This window comes from Triturus cristatus, chromosome 3_2, assembly GCF_964204655.1.
Source record: "Triturus cristatus chromosome 3_2, aTriCri1.1, whole genome shotgun sequence".
NCBI classification, from domain to species: domain Eukaryota; kingdom Metazoa; phylum Chordata; class Amphibia; order Caudata; family Salamandridae; genus Triturus; species Triturus cristatus.
This window is the reverse complement of record NC_140584.1, coordinates 86,918,368-86,942,511: the sequence shown is the minus strand read 5'-3', so window position 1 is coordinate 86,942,511 and position 24,144 is coordinate 86,918,368. Positions and strand designations below refer to the sequence as shown.

The window sequence follows — 24,144 nt, the reverse complement described above, 5'->3', positions numbered from 1 at the left end:
TGAGTAGATGCTTGACTGCCTGGGCGGGTCTGTAAATGAGTGAGAGTACCAGTGTGGGTATCTGAGTGGGTCTGAAAGTGTTTTGTTCTCAGCAGATGTAGATACATATGGTTTGTATGTCCGCCATCCAGTGTTGATTCAGATTATTGCAAGTTGTTTTGTTCTTAGAAGTTTTTTAAGTCACAAGGCTGTGTGACTCCTTCTTTTGGTGATATTGTGCATGAACTTCGACTCCATTGCTTGATGTACTCTCTATGGCTCCGGTTCGAGATCCTTGCAGGCTTCCTTCGGTTTACCACTAGATCCCCTAACTCGACAGTATCGTCTTGATCACGTAGTTACTCTTGCATTCCGAGCGAAGTGACAATTTGCCGTCGGGTTCTTTGACTCGTCTCAGCGGCCTATGGACCACACCTGACTGGCCCATTCAAATTCAACATATCTTGTCTGAAAATGAGCTGCTGATGGAATGCACTTCGTTCTGTTTCTGTCCTAATTGCCATTCCAAGTACTCTCACACCAACCAACATTAGGTCTGCATCTATGCCTCTCTCCCAACCATCGCAAAGACACCTGTGAGGCGTGTAGGTCGTTCCTATCCAAAAAGACCCTTCAGGACCGATGTGCGCGTTGCCAAAAAATGTAGCGCAGACGACACACCAGCATCTGTTGTTGACAAGAGGAGGAAGAAGAGGAAGCTTTAGCAGCCCAAGAAGAATCTTTCTACATCCAGAATTCCTGATTTCGAGTCGGAGACCAAACATGATCCAGCCATCCTGGAATCTGCCCAGAAACGTCAAACCGTGAATACACCTGACCCGATCCTTAGCCCAAAAAGTCAGCTTTGTCCGAAAAAGCTGTTCACGGTCCGCCACTTCTTAAAAGCCATGGTGCACACTGACATACAGTCTTGGAAACCTCGCCCATGGGCTTGGCCCCGAAATTGTGACCTACAGCAAGACCTACACCACCTCGAAATCTGATTTGGCACCGACACATCGAACAATTGTTTGGTACCAAAAGACAAGAGACATAGTGCTTTGGCTTCAAGCACACCTGCCCTGAAACCAAAGCTTGCTCGGCACTGAAATGTTACACCTTTGGACTGAAAACTCCACTCGAACCAATCCTTGATATTATGCAGGAACGGCTTGATCCAAGGCAAAAAACTTTACTCATTCAACCTAGAACAAAGAAGATTATTCTTCAACTGGCAAAGCCTCAGCCCTCTAAAAGACAGCTTTCTTTCAAAGCAGCTATAGACATACCAATTCAACCTCTCAGAAAGAAGTAAAAGGACATTGCCACTAGCCTATTTCAAATTCCTGTCCCTACCTCTCCAAACTCACCAACACCACCCACTACACCAGAACTATCTGAAGCAAGCAACATGTCCCTTTATTCACCAATAGGAGATGAGGATGATAATATACCAGAAGAAAAACATCCTAGGGATCCATGGGATTCCTATGATATAGAGCCACAGGGGGATTCAGACCCAGACGTTTATCCCAAATGTCCATCCCCCCAGATGACGATTGAGCCTATCTGCACCTAAATGCCAGAGCTGTAGGACGTCGCGGCCTGGGTGAAGGACAGCTGCTTGAAGCTCAACACAGAGAAGGCAGAAGTCCTCATCCTGGGTCCCTAAAACCGCCTGAGACAACACATGGTGGCCCTCCGCAGCCATCCCACCCCGACAGACCACGCTCGTAACCTCGGCATCATCCTCGACTCCTCCCTCACCATGACCCGCCAGATCAACGCCGTCGCCTCCACCAGCTTCAACTGTCTCCGCATCCTCTGAAAGACCTTCAAATGGATCCCCCCGAACACAGAAAAACCGTCACCCACGCACTCATAACCAGCAGACTGGACTACAGAAACACCCTCTACGCCGGTGTCAACAGGACCCTTCTACACAAGCTCCAAACCATCCAAAATGCCATGGCCAGACTCGTCCTTGGGACCCCTCGGCACGAACATATGACTCGACACCTGCAAGACCTACACTGGCTCCCTGTCGAGAAGAGAATAACCTTACAGCTTCTCACCCACGCCTACAAATCCCTCCACAACATCGGACCCAAATACCTCAACGAGAGAGTCTGCTTCCACGCACCCAAAAGAAACCTCCGATCCGCCGACCTCGCCCTAGCAGAGACACCCGCATTCACAGAAGCCGAACAGGAGGAAGGGCCTTCTCCTACATTGCAGCCAAGACCTGGAATGAGCTCCCAGTCAGCATCAGACGCTCCCCTAACCTGCACACCTTCAGGAAGGACCTCAAGACCTTGCTCTTCGACTGATCCGAAAAGTTATTGACACCTCAGGAAAGAGGGTAGCAGCCTAATGTGCTAATCATTGGCATATTGCCAACAGCCAAGCTCTTTTGGGACATTATGACAGGGCTCACTGGGAGGAAAGAAAGGGCCTCCTCCAACATCTCCCAGAAGAATGAAAGATAAGGAGTTATAAACTAGTCAATGAGTGGAAGTTAATCAATGGTAACTATTTAATGCGCGGTAGACTCTGCTGACACTGCGGCTAGAGGCATAAATATCAGCCTTCTCTTACTTAAACATGTTTGGCTCTGTGTCTCTGGATTTAAAACTGAAGTGCAGCACTCAGTTCTTAATCTCCTCTTAGACAAAGAGCATGTCTTTGGCCCTCAGGTAGACACAGCCCTTGAAAAATGATAAAAGACACCTATGTCGTGAAATCAGTGGGGGCCCTAAAAACTTCAAACTACAGTGGTCCTCTTGTCTGCCCAATTTCAAACTAACTGCTAGGTCAGCCTCCACAGACAATGTCTTGGAAAAAAAATCAAGGACAGTCATCCTACTCTAAAAGCTTCTCAATGGGGACATATAAAGGAAATAATTTTAGAGGCTGTGGTCATAGAATACTATCTGTGCCATAAATACAAACACCAAATAATGACTTCTTCACCATTTCCTCGACCATCTAACACCTGTCGGGGGGACGTCTTCAAAATCTTATACCAGCATAAATTTCCATCACAACAGACCAGTGGGTGTTGGACATTATCCAACATGGTTATTGTCTAAGGCTCATCACAGCTCCTCCAAATATTCCACCCCGCAAACACTAACTATCCATACAACACCAAACTCTCCTCAAACAGGAGATATCAGCTCTCTTACTCAAAGGAGCTATAGAACCAGTCGAAATTCAACACCCGTAATAGGGGTATATTCATTATAATTCCTCATTCCCCAAAAAAGTATGGTCACTTCGAGCCACTCTCAACCTCAAACCCCTCAATCACTATATCCTATCAGAACACTTCCACATGGTAACCCTTCAGGAAGCCATACCATTACTGCAAAAAGGCGACTTCATGTCCGCCTTGGACCTAAAGATTGCCTACTTTCGTATACCCATCCATCCCTCACACAGCAAATATCTACAGTTTGTCCTCCGAGGAAAGCACTATCAATTCAAGGTTCTTCCCTTCGGAGTCACCACCGCACCACGGGTATTCACAAAGTGCCTAGCAGTAATGGTGGCACATTTGCACAGGTAAAACATCCACATATTTTCTTATTTGGACGATTGGCTAATAAAAGCAAACAGTTTCCTCCTTTGCAGCCAACATACCACAACAAACACTCACCCTACTACATCAACTAGAGTTTATCATCAGTCTGCAAAAATTGCACCTACAAACATCGCACATACAACCATATATACGGGCCATACACAATGCTCAATTGGGGTTGGCATACCCAAATACAGCCAGAATCAAAACATTCTGACACCAGCCCAACAGAGTCAAACTGGGTCACAGTTGGAACACTCATGCACCTATTTGGCATGATGGCATCATGCATCACAATAGTCCCACATACTCGTTTACATATCAGAACGCTACAAGAATGTCTCTCATGTCAATGGACACAGTCACTGGGTCAACTACCTGATCTAGTGTTGGTAGACAGCCTCACACATCATTCTCTGCAGTGGTGAAATCCACAAAATCTGTCCAAAGGGTGCCAGTTTCTAGACCCAGTACTCCAAGCCATTCTCACTGTGGATGCGTCCCTGACGGGTTGGGGAGCTCACCTTCAAGATCCGACAATTCTGTGTCTCCATATCAGTTACCTAGAGCTTCAAGCTGTTCACCTAACATTGAAAGCGTTCCTACCTCACCCACTACACAGAGTTGTACTAATCCGGACGGACAATATGACATCAATGTGCTACCTGCAGAAACAGGTGGGGACTCACTGTCGGCAATTATTGTGCCTAGCCAAGACCATATGGCACTTAGCAGTACATCACCACATTCATCTCCTAGCAGAACATATACCATGGACAAGTAATAAAGTTGCAGTTTTTCTCAGCAGGACTCTGCAACAGGTTCACCAATGGGAACACCTCCTAAAGTACTTTCACAAATGGGGGTTTGCACAAATAGACCTGTATGCAACCCCAGAAAACTCAAAATGCCCAATCTTCCCGTCCAGTTTCCCTAACCCAGTATCCAAGGGCAATACTCTGTGGATGATCTGATCAGAGATGATTTGCCTATGCTTTTCCACCTCTCCCACTACTTCCATTAGTAGTCAGAAAGCTGAGACCGACCTCCCTAACCCTAGTTCTGATAGTTCTAACCTGGGCTCTTCAACCATTGTTCACTACACTACTGGAACACTCACAAGTCCCACACCAGAAGCTTCCCCTCAACCCGGACTTTCGTACATAGAACCATGGCGAAAAAAAGATATCCCAAGGAAATTAACCTTACAATATGGCTCCTGAAGTCATAGAATTTAGGTAGCTAAACCTACCACAACAGTGCATGAATATTCTTAAACATCCCCGTAGGCCTACAACGAAGAAATTCTACACCGCCAAATTGAAAGAATTTGTTATATACTGTCAGCATCAAAAAGTAAACCTGCTAGATGCACAAATGCAGCCAATTCTGTGTTATCTGTTGCATCTTCAAACTTCAGGTCTAACCTACACTTCAATATGCTTACACCTTGCTGCCATTACAGCTTACCTGCAAAACAGATAACATTAATCTTTATTTCAAAATACCTGATATTAAAGCATTTATGGAGGAACTTAGTCATTCCCCCACCCTTTTCACCAGCATGGACTCTAAATATAGTACTAGCAAGGCTCATGGGCCTCCATTTGAGTCACTACATTCTTGCCAACTCCAATATTTATTGTGGAAAGTAATTTAATTTTATTAGCTATCACTTCACTCAGACGTGTCCGTTGAGCTCCAGGCACTAACCTTAGAAGAACCATTCTTCCAACTTCTTCGAGGCAAGGAAGTGCTCAGAACAAACCCAAAGTTCCTTCCTAAAGTGGTCTCACCCTTTCATATTAACCAATACTTGTCTTCTTCCCACAACAGATTCTGTTGCAAAAAGAGTTCTTAATACTTTGGATGTTAAAAGAGCTTTAATGTATTATATGTATCAACTTTCAGGAAAACGAAGCAATTATTTGTTGCTTTCTCAATTCCTCAGACTGGGGATCCTATTTCAAGTGGAATTTCAAGATGGATAGTAAAATGTATCCAAACTTGCTATGCTGAAGCCCGTTCCAGATAGGGCTAACTCAACTAGCAAATTAGTAGCCTCTATGGCATTATTAGGGAACATTACCATTGCTGAGATTTGCAAGGCAGCAGCATGGTCCATACCACACACCTTACAAAACATTACTGTGTGGACGTACTAGCATTTTAACAATCCAGTGTTGGACAAGCAGTACTATGTACTCTCTTTCAAACAACTGCAACCCCCACAGGTTAGCCACCGCTTTGGGTGAGGGACAGCTTTACAGTCTATGCAAAGCATTTGTATCTACAGCCACACATTCTTTGATGCGATTATGTTACTTTCCCTGTAAGCATCTGTTCTTGGCATGCAGTGCTGTAGATTCATGTGCACCCATCCTCCTCCCCTGATGCCTGTGTAGGTCTCAGTTTTCTTTTATATTTACCATAATTCACATAACTTGCATGAACATCAAATTTCTGATGCTTACTTTAACACCATTCTCACCCACCTGCGGCAAAACAATCTAACAATAGAGTCCATGCCCATGTGCAGTTTTGCCAAAAGGAGTCCCACAGCCTCATGACTCAAACAAGCATTTACAATGCAATGGTCTCGGCATTGTTAAAGTTAGAGCTATTGGCATTGCTCATGACATTATATTTGTTTATGTTTTTAAAAAAAAAACATTTAAAGAAACGGCCTTGTTATTTACAATGTCAATAGCTTAATCACTCTCAAATGCGAGACCTATTGCATTTGCACCCACACAGAGCCACACACAAAGCCACCCACACACACAGAGCCACACACAAAGCCACCCACACACACACAGAGCCACCCACAGAGCAACCCACACACACACGCAGTAGCCCACTGACCTATTTACATTATGTGGTTTTCCGCATTTCTAAAGACAGACCGGCCTGCCCTTCATTCTAATTATTTCTCAACAATGGCGCACCTGGAGAAGAAAGGATGCAGCCTCTCTATGGTGTTGCTTCCCAGGATTCCTCCGGGCACCTGCTGACGTGTACAGATTCAGGGTTTGTGGATTGGATAGAGGAGATTTGGTTGCTGTGGCGCGGAGAGGGTGATAACTGCTGCGTGGGCTCTTTCGCGTGTGAATCCTTTTATTTGCTTCTGTCGGCACGCGGATAGAGCGTGAGGCCCCCCCCCGCTCCTGTCAAACATACCTCAGAACGGCCATGTCCCCCCACCAGAGACGCGCATTATTCTAAAATAAATACAAATAAAGACCCCGCCGCTCCACTCGCCCCTGATAAGCACCTCGAGGAGGAGAGAGGGGATGCGGCGCTGGTCCCCGGGGCTCCGGCGCTGCACAGAGTCGCACCTGCATGCATGTGTTTTCACCACCCCAGAGGCTTCAGGCTGCATGCAAACAAACACAAGAACCGCGAACCCCGTCCAGAGGAGCGGCGGCTCTTTACTGCTGGGGGAGACGCCAGGCTGGGGCCGCCGCCGCCCCGGGGGAATCCCCCATCAGCGGCCAGAGAAGTAACCAGTGTTGACGGTTCCTCGTTTCGTAATTCCGCGCCGTAACATGAAAATGATCTTGTGAAAGTTCACACGTGCAGAAGTATTAGTTACTGATTCGTTTGATTAAATGCTTGTCTCAAGTGCTCTGATCCGCAGCTGAAGGCGGCCCATTAGCATAACACCGATGTTTAATTTTCATACGCATAATTAGCCATATATTTAACGCTAATAGCATCACGCAGCCTCGCCGGCGTTAAACAGCCTGCGATGTGATGTGGCCTGGGCTGCACCCTCTCGGCTACACCTAGGGTGCCTGGGGTGGCAGCTCAGACCTGCGGCCTGGCGAGGGGATGCCGGCGCAGAGAGGCACGCAGAGGCCGCGGCAGAAAGCCCTCTCTGGGAGGCCATCGCCCCCTCCTCGCCCTGCTGAGGGGTGTCACAGGCTGCCCCACCTTTCCAGGCTATCCCCTTACAATCCGTGGAGCTGTTTCCTGATGTGGCTGAAAAGGGCTGGGTGCCTTAAACGGGCCGGCGGTAGGACAACACTCACCTGTTCGCTGCACTGAGGCGTGCCGGTGATCACAAAAAGCGCCCCCCCCCCCCTGGTTTGTACTATCAGAGGTGCTAGTGTGCTGCAGGAAAGGGTTTACCCGGCAACGTGCAAGGGTGTTAAATGTAAACTGCCAATTCAGTGACACTGGGCAGGAAGAGCGCTAGTGAGGTCTCTCCCTAAAGGTCATGCCTGTGTTTATTACGATCACACAATGGAACACAAATACGCGCGCACTTTAATATGCAGCTTAATTAAATGTGTCCCGGAACAAAGCTGGTGTTTTCAGGCCACCCCAAGCCCCAGACCACGCGTACATGTATAAAGAGCGGCGGGGGAAACTCAGACCATGTCACGGCTGGAAGATTATTCACATGCAGTGTTAGGAGCCGCAATGGTATTTGGCTTCAAGCCCCGCAATGGTATTTGGCTTCAAGCCTTCAGACCGCAAACGCCATCAATTTCGTGCGACCAGCAACTTACTTTCAGATGGGCGACACCGTGGGGCTCAGCAGCTGAAAGCAGCGGAGTTTTCGGATTCGGGGGCATGTTTTTCTTTCTCTCCTCTTGCCATTGGCTGGAATGTTTACATTCCAGAGGAGAGAAAGAATCGCAAATAACACGTCCCCGAATCCAAAAAAGACGGGGCTTGTTTGGAGAGACAATGCTCTTCTCCAATGGCTGACCAGTATTTCAGAGGCCAGCCAATGGAGAAGAGGAGAGAAGAGAGGCGGGTTCAAGCCCCACTTCTCAAACTCATTAAATCTCGCGAGCGAGACTGCGCAAGCGCAGCCTTCGCTAGCCGAGACCTAAAAACCTTGTTTGAACAAAAACAACTTGCAATCATCCAAGCCCAACACTAGATGGCGGACTTATGCACAGCATGTGAATCTACAGCACTACATGTCAAGTACTGATGCTCACAGGGGAGGTAACATCCTTTTTTAGGTCTCGCCTGGCTATCGCGTAAGCGATCGCTCAGCGAGACTTATGTAGGGGCTTCAGAAAATGCTCCCAAAGGCTTCCCAGGCGGATCGGGTGGCGGTTACACACACAACCACGCGCATTCCATTTGCCACCAGCTACTTCCTGCGCGTGCGCCGCCTCACGCATTCAGAGAGATTTAGTAAGGGGCACAAGACCTTAGGAATGAGGTTTATGGTCAGTGCATGTGAGGCATTCAAGCGCGAAGCTGGCAACTGGCATCGGACTTGAAAGCAGCAGACTGCTTTCGCCAGCGCGCGCTCGCCTCACTTCCTGCATCCCCTCTTACAACAATTAACTTTCGTTATAACTCACACCCCATATGCTCGTTTTCTCCCACCCTTCCTTTGATGTCCACTTTTCTTGTTGTTTACAAACCACGCCACACACTGCAGCACGCCACACACTGCAGCACGCCACACACTGCTGCACGCCGCACACTGCTGCACGCCGCACACTGCTGCACGCCGCACACTACCGCAAGCCACACACTGCTGCGCACACTGCTGCATTACACACTGCTGCATTACACACTGCTGCATTACACACTGCTGCACGCCTCACACTGCTACAGGAAACACTGCTGCACGCCTCACACTGCTGCACGCCTCATACTGCTGCACACCTCACACTGCTGCATGCCACACACTGCTGCTCGCCACACACTGCTGCACGCCACACACTGCTGCACGCCACACACTGCTGCTCGCCACACACTGCTGCACGCCTGACACTGCTGCACGCCTCACACTGCTGCACGCCTCACACTGCTGCACGCCTCACCCTGCTGCACGCCGCACACTGCTGCACGCCGCACACTGCTGCACGCCGCACACCGCTACACGCCACACACAGCTGCATGCCACACACTGCTGCGCGCCACACATTGCTGCATGCCGCTGCACGCCACACACTGCTGCACGCCACACACTGCTGCACGCCCCACACTGCTGCACGCCCCACACTGCTGCATGCTGCACACTGCTGCACGCCACACACTGCTGCACGCCACACACTGCTGCACGCCGCACAATGCTACACGAAACACTGCTGCACACCACACACTGCTGCACAGCACACACTGCTGCGTGCCGCACACTGCTGCACGCAACACACTGCTGCACACGGCTGCATTACTCACTGCTGCATGCTGCACGACACTGCTGCACGCAGCACACTGCTGCACGCCGCACACTGCTGCACGCCGCTGCACACCACACAGTGCTGCATGCCTCACACTGCTACACGAAATACTGCTGCACGCCGCACAGTGCTGCACGCCGCACAGTGCTGCACGCCGCACACTGCTGCACGCCGCACACTGCTGCACGCCTCACACTGCTGCACGCCTCACACTGCTGCACGCCTCACACTGCTGCACGCCTCACACTGCTGCACGCCTCACACTGCTGCACGCCGCACACTGCTGCACTCCACACACTGCTTTTATGCGAGTTTATGCTACTGACATTGTAAATGACAATGCCTTTTATTTGTTATAAAACCAAAACATAAATAAAAGGCATTGTAATTTTACAATGCCAATAGCTCAAACTCTTATAAATGCGAGACCTATTGCATTGCAAATGCTTGTTCTTTTTCAAAGCGCGTCAGGATTTGCGAATCCATCTCCGATTTACACGGGGTGCCTTGCTGAGCCTCATGGTGATTTGCGAATTCCCAAAGTTGGGGGGAAAATGATATAAGTCTATTTTATACCCAACATAGGTCCCTCTCACACTCCTCTAACACCCCCATGAGGCCAGGTTACTTCTACCCTGACCCCTTTAATCATTTTGCAAAAACATTTAAAGACCCCATGACAGTTCCTGATACTTATAATGGTGGGTCAACCTCCCTTTCAGGTTGTGGTCAGCCATTCAAGGCATTGCTGGTTGTGCGTGGCTTTGTGGCTCCACCTGGAGTGATAAAAAGCTTTTGTCATTTTACAGGTCAGCGTGGATGGCACTGGGCTAATCCTATGCTTAAACACTTTGCTGTAGAAAAGGCAAAAGACTTTGTCCCTTTCTTTCTCGACGTGGATGGCACTGTGCTAATCCAATCTTAAAAACTGTGATAGAAAAGCAGACATTTAAGGTGAGCAAATTTAGTGTCACTGGAGTTGTAGAGTGCTCCATACAGGAGTTGCGCTCCACCTTAACTTGGGAACTACCAGAGTCTTCTGCTTCTTTTATGCATAATTTATGTGGCACTCTGTGCCTGGAAAGGTTGTGTTTTAGTAGATATATGCAGGTATATATATATATATGTGTGTGTGTGTGTGTGTGTGTATATATATATATATATATATCATTTGATCATTTTTAAAACAGTTTTATTAATGTCTTTTCTGACTAGTTCATGTGATTAGGATTGTCTTGGATATCAATCAAAAAATAATGTACAAAAGGCATAATGTTAGGAGAAAAAACGTTGTAAAACAAAATTAGGATTAAGAAGTAGTAAATGTATTGCTAAGGTTCTGCATTTTACTGCCAACAGTGGCAATCCTTGCTTGCCTGCCCCTTGGGGCCAAAGAAAAATCACTTACTGTTTGTATTATTAAATTTAGATACTATATTTTTTATTATGATGAAATATGGTGCATCTGCTGCCTCACGTGCCCCCTCATTTTTGGATTATGTATATATTTTGGAAGTTTGGCTTGGGAGGTGGAGATACTAAGGTTAAGCAGAGAGACAGATGCTATTTAACATTAGTCACCAGTTTATCAAAAGTTCTTAAGCTACTGTCAGGTGGGTTCTGGGTGACATCTGTCAGTTTGGTCTTGGCCTTAGCTACAAGTGCCCTACTTAATCGTTAATATTTAATTACTAGCCTTATAGCAAACCATTGCAGGCTATACCAGCTATTAAAGGCTCGTTCCCTTATTATAATCTCTCACTTTTGGCCTCAGGCCTATAACTCTGGAGCCTGCCTTCACCCGTCAGATTAGCTCACTAGCGCGGACTATAAGGCTATAGTATAGCCTGAGTCAGAAGGGCTGTAATGCTATAAGAACATTCAATCGACTGAATATAGAATGTTCTAAAATAAACAAGGAGAAACGGAAATGCAGGCATTGGAATTTTGGAGCATAAGGGCTATACCAGTCATTATTTGCCCACTTCTTATTTCTGTAGCTTAAACACACCCCTAACATTTTGATGTTTTAATAACTTTTAAATCACACAGACAGAAAATGTGGCCTCCCAATACCGGTGCCCCCTTTAACCAGCTTAAAAGCACAATGATGTAACAAAACGTTATCTCACCAAGTGGATTTAATCCCTTGTTTTTGCTAGCGAGCGACCATCCTGTGGCAGAGTGTGACATTGTGTATATTGAGGATTACTTCTTACCTCATGCTGCAAGGGTTTCACTCTCTTGTGCATATGCTAATTTCGGACTTTGAACTCCTGCCCATGTGCTACAATGATCTAACGTCCCATCTGATCAGAATTAGCCCATAGTGGGAGGATAGAAAGTAGAATGACTGTCCGGCAGATCAATTCCACTAAATATGCAATGTCCCACCCCCAGTCTATTAAGAGTACAAATGTCAAGATGTCACAGGACATAAATAGGGTCCACACTCTCTGTTTGACTTTTCATTACTCTAAGTAAGCTGATTCCAGGGATACAAGGAATCTTGGCTATACGCAGTGGCGCCCCAGCTGTGGTCCACCACGTAGGCCGCTTGTCTGCCGCGGACGCTCTTCTCCACACCTCCTTTTAATAATGATTACCTCCCTTCTCCCCGCACTCACAGGGATTCGGCTGTGTCCAGCAATAAGTCGCCGCACAACAGCTCCATCAGCCACATTGAGTCGGTTCTTCAACAGCTCGACGAGGCCCAGGTCCAGATGGAGGAGCTCTTCCACGAGCGCAAGATCAAATTGGACATCTTCCTGCAGCTGCGGATCTTCGAGCAGTACACCATCGAGGTAAGTCCCGGCTTAGACTGGGATAAGCTCTGGGGTCTTTGCTTGTTGACAGGTAACCATACCTAATCCTGTGCATAGGGGGATTTCAGGCAACGCATCTAATTATTGTGGGAACACAGTATGGATTGAGAGGTGCCACAATTGTCTGCTTTTCTCACATTCCTGGCTTCCAGCCGCTGCTCCCTCACCACAGACCCCAGCCTGGATGGCAACAATTATTCCTTTGTTGCGCGGTTTACTTTGACTGAAGCCTTTCACCAAACTGGCTTGGAACATTCAGGTTAGGATTGCTAAAGAAAACGGACTGGAAATTGCTGTTACCAAGTGTTTTTTATTTGCAAGAGGTCTGAGGGCAGTATGATTACGGGAGCACAAGGTGGCGAACGTCTCATTTTAGGTGAGGGCATTTCCATTGGAACTCTGCAACTGTGGGACTGAGCTTGCCTTCTGGTGTTTCAATTTACAGACTTGTACTTATTGCTAAAGGAAAGTATTCGAGTTTATAGATAAATTTACGAAATTGGGCATTGCCGGCTCGCATTTACGTGAACCTGTGAATGCTGCCTAGGCCACATGAGAGAAGCTGATGTAAGTTACATATCTGGTCTCTGCAGAGTGTGCTGAGAGCATCTCGGTTATATTTCACCCCATCTCTGAAGGTTTACTCTGAGAAAATTGAAGGCTTTGAACAAGTACAATCTAAAAAAAGATTTGCACATTTCAAAGCAAAATTTGTGACTATGCGTTTTTGTAATTATGTACACTTTCCTTGTCAGTAAATGTGTCTTTATTATGATGTTTGAAAGTCGGTTGAATGTTTTCAAGGATGCACCGCAATAAATCAGCAGCAGGGAATAGTGTCGGGCTGGCCTGCAGGGCAGTCAGGCAGGGCCTGAAGGGCTGGTCTCACAGGTGAGTGTGTGGCCCGGTTTGTTTGCTTTGTGGGCCTGTTTGATGGTCTGATAGGCCGATGTTTACTAGTGATTTCCACGATATTGACACAACATTGCCGGCAGCAAGCTCAAATGCATACAGTCTCTGCTGCCTTGCAAAACACATCTACAGTGTGTCTTTTCAAGTTCAAAACTGCCCCAGCTTGGAAATGATGGCCGCTTTTTTTGCTACTAGATTCTCTAATGGGGCAACCTTTATTTTAGTGCCCGGGCCTATTTTCTGACCTAGTGAGACCCTGCCAAGGATTACACAACTGAACAGATTCTCAAGAAGAGTAGCGGTCCTCGGCTATTAACAGCTCTCCCTGGTAGCGCTATAACCATCAGTGCAAGTTATATCCCCACTATGTCCATCTGTATTGCAATACAACTGTTATCATTTAAAATTCAGGTGCAGGAAGTGGTTTACTGTCTGTGAGGTGTGCATACCATTGCTTCTGTAAGGGCAGACGTTTGTAAAATAGATCCGTGGCCAGACTTAAAAACAAAATCCGCCCTAACTCGAATGTTCAAACTGACCCTACACAGCAGGGGGCCGTGACCAGAAAGGGCGCTCGGGTGCATGATTGGGTCATAGGGTCCGCCATGCACTGAAAGCAGACCCACGGGGCTACAGCCCCCAGAGAACATGCCAGAGAGACAGAATGGCAATTGTGGCCTTGAACAGGAAGAATGTGTGAGTACCCAAAAGAACATAGGCTTGAAACAAAAATGAATATTAATATATGTATATATAAATGTGTATGTGTTTATTTTGCCTCTCTTCATCACGAAGTGTTTCTTTCTACCAAGTTGTGTAATGGTAATAATGCCTGTTACCAGTGTTAATGGACTGATGAGGGGGGCAACAGTGTTTAATTGTTAACATTATTATTGTGGACGAGAGCTCATGAGGTTAATATTAATGCACTTTTCCTGGAGCCAAGACCATTGAAACTTACACGTGGACACACAATAAATACATTTATGCGTGCTGTATGTGAAGTTTCTTTAAAATTAAACTTTTATTTATGTCTGGGGATCACTGAGAGCCACTATTGTGAGCACCAGATTCTAAACCTGGTCATTCACTGATACGATGTAGCACTTGTGGTTAATAAATGTAACCTGTTAAGTCAAACAGGTTAATGTCAGGGTTGGCTGAGTAATACCTGGTAGATTATTTTCAGTTTTAATTTTGTTATTTAGTTCTACATTCTGTGTCTAACCAATGTTATTATTGCCCAATTTTATGTTGCCCAATTAGTTTTTTTATGGTAGTGCCTTATTGACATTTTCTGTAAAATATACATCTGCTTTTACCAATATTATTCCATTAGAATAAGACATGTAAAGTGCGTCATTTAAATATTATAATGGAACTGAGTAATCGAAGGGTAGATATTGGGTAAGAATACTCTGGACCACTCCAAAGGGTGCCCTGTCTTTCAGCCAGGGCAGCGGCGGCAAGTGTGGGGGTAGGAGTGAACACGGGAGGCGTGGGTTGCGGAATTTATTGTACTTGAAAGGATGTGATGGTAAATTGGCCCTGCTGAGATTAATGTTTGTAATCTAAAGGCACACTGGTTGTGAGGAGCAAGGATTTAACTCTCTGAGCCATTTCCCAGTTTGAACAGGAACCCACTGCAATTGCATTGTACTAATCTGGGCATCATGGAGTGATAGCGGTTGGCTTGGTTATTGTGGTATGTTTGACCATGTCATGACATTAAAAGGCAACTATTCTGATCATTTAACTACCTTCTGCATTGAACACTTTTGAAAATGAGTACATCATACTCTGCAGTAACCAACGCTAGTAGGGTGCGCATTTGGTAAATATGTGCAATACAAACAAGCACTGACAAAGCCAGTATGTCTTTCATGGAATTCATTGGATTTGCCAATGTTTTTGAGCTTTACAGGTATGTCCAGAGGTGTGTTCGCAGTTAGATGCTTCTGCCATCCTTGAATGTTGTTCTTCAAGTCAAGCAAAGTGCAATCTGAAAAGATGGCTGCTTTGCATGCCTCTGTAGACTGATTTAATTGAGGCCAATGTGTTTTTATTCATAGATTTTTTGTTCACTTTTATTTACCTTTTCAAGATGGGCGACTTCCCTTTTGGAATGGTAAATACAAAACGAAAAAAATATAAGCGAGCAGCATGGTAACCGTGTGCAACTGACAAGCCCTTCTAAAAAAATTAAAGTATAATTAAATAAATTCAGGGCGTGGAAGCAGGGTTGTGTAAGTAGTGCAGGAAGTGAGTGCTGGGGGGTGGAAAAAAGTAAGCGGCCTTGTCAAAAATAATAATGAACAAAATAAATTATAGCCTGTAGTGCAGATCTGGAAGGACGGTTGCATCAGTAATTGAAAGGGGAGGGCGCTTCAAAAAAGCAAGCAGCCCAGTAGCAGTGTGCAGCAGTCAAACACTCATATAAACAAGTAAGAACATTAAATAAAAAATAAAGGTGGGTTATCCGTAGAGAGAGCAAGAAGAGTGATGCAAAGTGCTATAAGGCAAAAAAATTAGTTCCCTCTTGTCAGTAGTGGAAGGATACAAACCATCCAATCAGAAGATTGGAGAAATGCTCCAGCAGCTGTGTGACATTAGAATAGGGAGGAAAGCCACCCATTCATGAATAAGGGCCGGCCCAAAGTCCACCGTATGTATATTGTATTGTACAACAGGTCATCAACAGCAGACTGCTAAAGACGTCTGTAGGTAGCGAGTGTGACATAACGCCTCACCCCCTCTCCTTGCTAGGTCTAGTCATTGAGACAGTTGTCTCACCACACTATTGATTTTCTTTCTCCTTCTCCCTCCCCCCAAGAAAACACACCTGATACACATTGATAGAAGGGCTTTTGGTCAGCTGGTTTTATCCAGAGGTCTGTTAAATAACCATTCACATTTGCTCGTGCCCACCACAGCATGAAGCAGTAGGTCAGCTTCTTTACCCATTGCCTCACTTTACTGTAACTGCCCAAAGCCTCTGCACGTTGTGCACATCCGCCTAAATGTAGTTGTTTTCTCTTCAGTGACAAATCTGTTTCAAAGAGTATTTTATGTTTTTATAGTAACTTTAAATATCGCCAATTTGTTTTGCCTGTACCTTGGATGCCCTCTTAGAGCATGATTTTATTTTCCATTTCCTTTTTAAAGATGCTTTTCTAAAGTATTTCATTGACGTTGTAACATTGTAGCTGCCACCAATTTGAGTACTTAGATTGGTGGTATTTCATTGTGTATTCTTTACAAACAATAATAATATAAATGGTACAACAGAACGGCAAATCACCGGTAAACAACATCTGTGAATACTTCTAACTGCTTACATTTTTATTACAAGCACATAGTGGCCACATTTCGTATTCCTCTCGTATGGCTACATATATATATATATATATATATATATTATTTGTATTCTTGTGGCATACGGTTTCAATTTAAAAAAAAAAACCATACCAGCTTCTCAAGGCCAGAACGATTAACTTTGCCAATGCTTGTTAACTGGCTGGAAATATGGCAGGATTCCGGGGTAGATTCTTCCTCAGCTAAACGTTCACTTAAATATGACTGCTGTTGGTGTGGATGCAAAGAGACCCAATAAGACCGATATCGATGACAGCAGGATGGGATAAAGAGGAGAGCGTGGAGTGATGCTCTTTGGGAAAACATGTTCCAGCTAGATGCACACTCCGCCGGTATCTGGCCAGAGTTCGGTCCTCAGAAGAGAACAGGTATTGGATTGAACTCTTGTTGAACCCACTGGTTGATTATTTGAAGGCTTTTTGTCCCTAGAGGCCCCCGCAGCCACAGCTTGGAATCGCTTGGGCAGCCTAGTCAGTCAAACGTTAGGGACACCTTGTACACAGTACCACAGCAAGCGATGGCAAAGCCAATAGGTTGCACCTGTGCAATATCAATTGTCTTTTTTTTTTCACTTGTTCTTTTTACTCTGTACTTGCAAGCTATTGCAACATGGCTTAACAAATAAAATAAATAAAAGCACTATGATCCTGCCTGCACTGACCCCTTTACAGCGCATTTTTAAAGAAACTTTAAGCCACGTTGCACATCAGTCCACGCTGGTGTACAACATGTGAAAAAAACGCCAGTGAGGGTGCGGCAATCCAAATGTGCAAGCTTGTGCCGATTGATTCTTTGAAAACAAAACAATGACGAGTGGGAGGACAGGGTGGGTGGCTGAAAGCAACGGTGAGCCAATGGTAAGTAAAGGTAACCAATGGGCAAGCACTAAGCTCCTTTTATGATTTTGTTTTATTTTAGAGCACTGTGCAGGTTAAATCTGAAAATGGAACTCTCACTTCCTCCCACCTAACCTGTGGAAGGTGGAAAACTGGGTGGTTAATGTCAGTCAGCTGTTCTTGAGATGTAAGGCTGTTTTTCCACAGTGAGTAATTCATGTGGCAATGGACTCTTAAAGAAAGCTCAGAAGGGTCAGAGGTTAATGCTCCAGTCTGTGACAGAAAGTGGGCCCCACCTAACTTTATTTGACCCTCTGGGCAGAGATGGGTGAGCAGCCAGGCCCTAACTCAGTGGAGTTGTGTGGGACGAGTCTTGGTAATTCCAACACAGGTATCATACTTGATGCAGTCTGAATGTCCAGAAAGAGTTGTGTGATACCACAACACTTCACTAATATTATATATAATATATCAACGGTATAAACAGTTAAAAAATGTCAGGGGTGGACCATATCACCGCCTCTATGATGTAATGCCACCGGTTTCCTAGCTTCATCTTCCACATTGCCATCACGACTGGCACCCCTCTGTGCCTCGCTGACTGGCTTGCCTCTTCTGACAACTCACCGCACAGCCAAGACCCCTTCGGACTGGAGAAAAAGAAGGGAAAAAAACAAGGCAAGGGACCTTTATCATCTATACACCTAGGATTGGGTTCTTATATCACTGTAACCATTGAAATTGTCCCAACCCTGTTCCAATATAAGAAAAAGCTGACGACTTGCATACAGTGTGGTATATTTGCCTTTGATCCTGTATAGCGCTTGACTTCCTTCTACCTAAGCGTGTTATATGAATCCCAGATACATTCTTGTGGAACACAGGATCATATAACCAATGCAAGGCACTATATGACTTGCCGTCCTATGGTGTATTGTTTGTGAGTAGCTAGTGTACAAGGACACTAAATGGTAAAGGGCCCACAAACCCAGCAGCATACAGGGCCCACATCCGAGTTGCTGGCTAGGCAACCATGTGCTGGACTATCGCACATGGCAGATTGAAAAAAGAAACAACAAAATATATTAAATAAGAGCAGTTGTTGTAGTATGGGGTATGCTCATCAGGCGCCATCGCTGTTGTTGTATCTGCATATGTTACAGTTACACTCGCAGGGAGCTTGTCTCCATCTTTGGTGAGAGGATTGAGGAGGCTCAGCTAATGTCTGCAAACATCTGTCATCATCAAAATTGATTATTCGGCAGCCCTCCATCTCATGGTGAGGGATACAGAAGGCCCAAGCTCTCATTCACATATTGGGTCTACTTGCGTGACTTAAAAGTCCCTTTATCGCAAAGTAGGCAGTAGTGCAGGCCAGCAGAGCTTCAGCGCAGCCACATCCCAAGCCACAGCAAGCAGAAAGTGCTCTTCAGTCTGGAGTATGTCTTCAGCAGCAGGGTCCAAGCTGGTCCTGATTTCAAACGATGCTCAGCAAGCTGGAAGGCTGCTTCATCATATATTTCCACTCCTGGGCAGTGGGGCGGAAGACCTCTTCCAATCAGAGGATAGCATTTCATACTTCCAAAGTTCCAGCCAATCAAATGGAGAGTCTGTGGTAGCTGCCTAACCAGAATGCTCTGCAGTGTTGAAACCATAGGGGAACATGGAAATAAAAACAGTGAATGTGGCTGTCGTGTCTGTGAGCACACTCCTCTCAACTTGCAGATGCCATTCTTACCCTAAAAGTAATTTTTTTAGAACAGATATGTGTAAGCCTAACCCAGTGCCCTAGCTGTTTGGTTCACAAAGGCTTCTGTCATATGCATATGTTCGCAGATAGTGATTGCTTCTTGTAAAGTTTATGAAAAAGACATTTAATCAAAATAAGCATGAAGGGTCCATGGTCGGCACGAGCCACTAGGTGTTACTTGACATTGGGAGACCACTCGTAAGCTCCATTGGGTGCAGCTAGGCATCCAAATATATGGCTGTCACCAGCTGGGGCTTTGCCTCAGGTGTAAAGAGGGGATACCCCCTGAAACCAAGATCAAAACCAATGGAGGTGTATCCTGTCAGTTCTCACTCACAGGTGCTGATTAAGGGCATCAGTGTACATTTTGAGGGTCCCTAAGAAATAGGCACAGATCCGACTGTTGCCACAAAACAAACACGCATTGGCATAGCCAATAGGTTTCCACTTTGGGACCTTATAAGTATTTAGTTATGCAGCACAATATCATTGGTACAACAGCATCAACTGTTGCATGGCTAAACATTTATAAGGTCCCAAAGGCGAGGCCTATTGGCTATGCCAATGCTTGTTTTGTTATGGGGGGCATAAATAACAGGAGGGTGAAGGTCAGTCAGAGTGTCAGTCAGTGAGAGAGAGTCAATGAGAGAGAGAGAGAGAGTCAGTTAGTCAGTTAATGAGTCAGTCAGTGAGAGAGTGAGAGTCAGTCAGTCAGTGAGAGAGTCAGTCAGTGAGAGAAAGAGTCAGTCAGTCAGTGAGAGTGAGAGAGTCTGTCAGTGAGAGTGAGAGAGTGAGTCATTTAGTCAGTGAGTGAAAGAGAGTGAGTCAGTGGGTCAGTCAGTGAGAGTGAGTCAGTCTTTTAGTGAGAGTCAATCAGTGAGAGAGAGTCAATCAGTCAGTGAGAGTGTGTCAGTCAGTGAGAGAGCGTGGGAGAGTCAGTGAGCGAGAGAGTCTGTCAGTGAGAGTCTTTCAGTGAGAGTGAGTCAGTGAGATTAAGCCAGTCAGTGAGAGTGAGTGAGTCAGTCAGTGAGAGAGACCGGGAGAGTCAGTCAGTGAGAGTGAGTGAGTCAGTCAGTCAGTGAGAGAGAGTGGGAGAGTCAGTCAGTGAGAGAGAGTGGAAGAGTGAGTCTGTCAGTGAGAGTGGGTCTGTCAGTGAGAGTGGGTCTGTCAGTGAGTGAGTCAGTGAGTCTGTCAGTGAGAGTGAGTGGGAGAGTGAGTCAGTGAGAGTGAGTCAGTGAGAGAGAGTGGGGGAGTCTGTGAGTCAGTCAGTCAGTGAGAGCGAGTGGGAGAGTCAGTCAGTGAGAGAGAGAGAGTGGAAGAGTCAGTCTGTCAGTGAGAGTGAGTCAGTGAGAGTGAGTCTGTCAGTGAGGGAGAGTGGGAGAGTCAGTGAGTGAGAGAGAGTGGGAGAGTCAGTCAGTGAGAGTGAGCCAGTGAGAGTGAGTCAGAGTCTGTCAGTGAGAGTGAGTCAGTGAGTCTGTCAGTGAGAGTGAGTCAGTGAGAGAGAGTGGGAGAGTCAGTCAGTGAGAGAGAGTCGAAGAGTCAGTCAGTCAGTGAGAGTGGGTCTGTCGGTGAGTGGGTCTGTCAGTGAGAGTGGGTCTGTCAGTGAGTGAGTCAGTGAGTCTGTCAGTGAGAGAGAGTGGGAGAGTCAGTGAGTGAGAGAGAGTGGGAGAGTGAGTCAGTGAGAGCCAGTGAGAGTGATCCAGTGAGAGTGAGTCAGAGTGAGTCAGTGAGAGTGAGTCAGTGAGAGAGAGTGGGAGAGTCAGTCAGTGAGAGAGAGTGGGAGAGTCAGTCAGTGAGAGAGAGTGGGAGATTCAGTCAGTGAGAGAGAGTGGGAGAGTCAGTGGGAGAGTGAGAGGGAGTTGAGAGTGAGTCTGTCAGTGAGTGAGTGAGTCAGTGAGGGAGAGTGATTCAGTGAGAGTGAGCCAATGAGAGTGAGCCAGTCAGTAAGAGTCAGTCAGTGAGAGAGAGTGGGAGAGTCTCTCAGTGGGAGAGAGAGAGAGTCCGAGAGAGAGTCAGTCTGTCAGTGAGAGACTGTGAGTGAGTGAGTCAGTGGGAGAGAGTCAGAGAGAGAGTCAGTCTGTCAATGAGAGTGAGTCAGTCAGTGAGAGTGAGTGAGAGAGAGTGGAAGAGAGTCAGAGAGAGAGTCAGAGTTTGTCAGTGAGAGAGAGACAGTGAGAGTGAGTCAGTCTGTCAGTGAGTCTGTCAGTGAGAGAGAGTGGGAGAGTCAGTGAGAGTGAGTCAGTGAGAGTGAGTCAGTGAGAGTCTGTCAGTCAGTGGGAGTGAAGTCAGTGGGAGTGAAGTCAGTGAGAGTGAGTCAGTGAGAGTGAGTCAGTGAGAGTGAGTCAGTGAGAGCGAGTCAGTGAGAGTCTGTCAGTGAATGAAAGTGAGTCTTTCAGTCAGTGAAAGTGAGTCTGTCAGTCAGTGAAAGTGAGTCTGTAAGTCAGTGAAAGTGAGTCTGTCAGTCAGTGAAAGTGAGTCTGTCAGTCAGTGAAAGTGAGTCTGTCTGTCAGTGAGAGTGAGTGAGTCAGTGAAAGTCTGTCAGTGAGAGTGAGTGAGTCAGTGAAAGTCTGTTAGTGAGACTGAGTGAGTCTGTCAGTGAGACTGAGTGAGTCTGTCAGTGAGACTGAGTGAGTCTGTCAGTGAGACTGAGTGAGTCTGTCAGTGAGACTGAGTGACTCAGTCAGTGAGACTGAGTGAGTGGGAGAGTCAGTTAGTGAGTGAGAGTGAGTCAGTGAGAGTGAGTCAGTCTGTCAGAGAGTGAGTGAGTGGGAGAGTCTGTCAGTGAGAGTCAGTGTGAGTGAGTGAGTTAGTGAGAGAGTCAGTGTGAGAGAGAGTCAGTGTGAGTGAGGGTGTCAGTGCCAGTGTCATTGAGAGTGTGAGAGGCTGAGAGTCTGTGAGAGGGTCAGCGAGAGTGTGATAGTCAGTGAGAGTGAGTCAGCCATTAATGCAAGGCATTTGCAGTTAGGGTGAGTGCTCAACTTTCATTGTGACAGTGGTTCGAATATAAAACCTGTACATGCTTGCAGAGTTTAACGATTTGTGGCGATTTCCAATGCTCTGAGGATACTACATTATTATATGCAAATAAATACACGAAGAACAAATAAAACAAACAATTATAGTGAAGATTTGAATCCGCATGTTCTGAAAACCTGTAATTACCCATCTTTCAAAAGAGCACAAGCAGCAGCTGTTTTAAAGCACTCGTGCTTGTGCTCGTCATTGCTAATTTATATTAATCGATTTCATTTTAAAGTAATTCAATTAAGATAGAGAGACAGCACATTGGGTAAGGATTACAACGCACCTGAGAATACACGTTAAACTGTTATCTTATCAAGCCCGGGAGTGGTGCGTGCGCGTGCATTCTTCACTTTTTCAAGCACTGCACTCATGCTTGTGGCGCGCCACTGCGCGCTCCCGCAAGGCGGATGCCACCACAAGCACGAGTGCAGTGCTTGAAAAAGTGAAGAATGACTGCTAAAGGCCTTCCTTGCAGCGAATGCGCACTGCGTAGGCGAGACCTAAAAACGTGTGGTACTTCAGAGATAAGGGAAACATTATATAGTGACACAGCTGCACGGTGTTGGGGGGCTTTGTCAATATAAGGTGGCCCCATGTGCATCTCCTAAACATTTGCAAAGCTTTGTCTAGCTGGTTACTGGTTAACAATTATGCCATGATACCTGTAGAAACTAGTACCCTCCTCTACACATGATAGAGGATGCTGCATTCTGCATCTGCAAACAAGGCCACCGAACAAACCCTCATATGAATAAAGCGCGGAGACAGGACCTTGAGAGTGAAGGGCCCCAGGCAGCGAATTTCACTCAAGTTAAGTTTGAGTGAAAAACAGAACTACATCAGCTTTAGGGCGTGCATGAGGGTGTTTCCCTCCTTCCATACAGACTCTAGTAGTCTCTTGTCACAAAATACAGACCTATCGCTCCGAGGAGACCAACAGGAAATGTATTCCCCCTTCTTATAAGGAGCTGCTGACTTAAAAGCTCTACCTCCAATTACGTGTAGTGTATCTCTTTATTAGTGAAGTTGCAAAATTGTATTTTGACACATTTCAAAAAAATTGCACAAAATGATATTAAAATTAAACAAGATTCACTTGGTTTGTCACACGACTATAGAACAGAAGGGCATATTTTTCATTCCATGGCAGGATACACTGTGGAACATTCAAAAGTCACACAAAGTACTGACAAGGGGACTGGCTCAAGGAAAATGGCTCCTACAAGGCATTTTCTGCTGAAACCAGTCTTTGTACAGAAGACATTTGTGCCAAATTTTGCAATGGCGAAATTTGCAGAATTTTGCAAATTTTGCAGGCATAACGAAAAATGTGTACAGGCCTGTTCCATCCCTGTTTTCTGTGTAAAGAACATACCATGTCTGGTGCTGAGAATCTTGACCGCAACTCCTTGATACAAATGATGGGATGGTCTGTGGATCTCACATAATGAGAAAAGAAAGATGAGAGCAAAGACGGGCCAGTTGGCTTCTGTTGTCATGTCGTCTCTTTAAATACTACAGGCAATAGGAAATTAAGCTGGAACATCGCATGCCGTGTGATATAGCATGGAACAGCTTCCTAGTGTTGCCTCCCCTGTTAGTATAGATGGTAGTTAAACACATGTGGGTCACTGTTGAAGAGGGCTGCTCACCCCTCTGGTGTATTGCCCAGGGCATCAAAACCGGAAGAGTAAGG

The 24,144-nt window shown here is 46.0% G+C and overlaps 1 protein-coding gene across 8 annotated transcripts in view; it reads left to right on the top strand.

Moving 5' to 3' along the window:
- KALRN (kalirin RhoGEF kinase) overlaps nt 1–24,144 on the top strand; it is a 1,569,312-nt gene that overhangs the window by 908,805 nt on the left and 636,363 nt on the right. For all 8 annotated transcript variants that reach the window (XM_085647304.1, XM_085647302.1, XM_085647305.1 and 5 more), the window contains exon 13: nt 12,356–12,530. In XM_085647304.1, the coding sequence (XP_085503430.1) occupies nt 12,356–12,530 (175 nt within the window). The remainder of the gene's footprint in view (nt 1–12,355; nt 12,531–24,144) is intronic.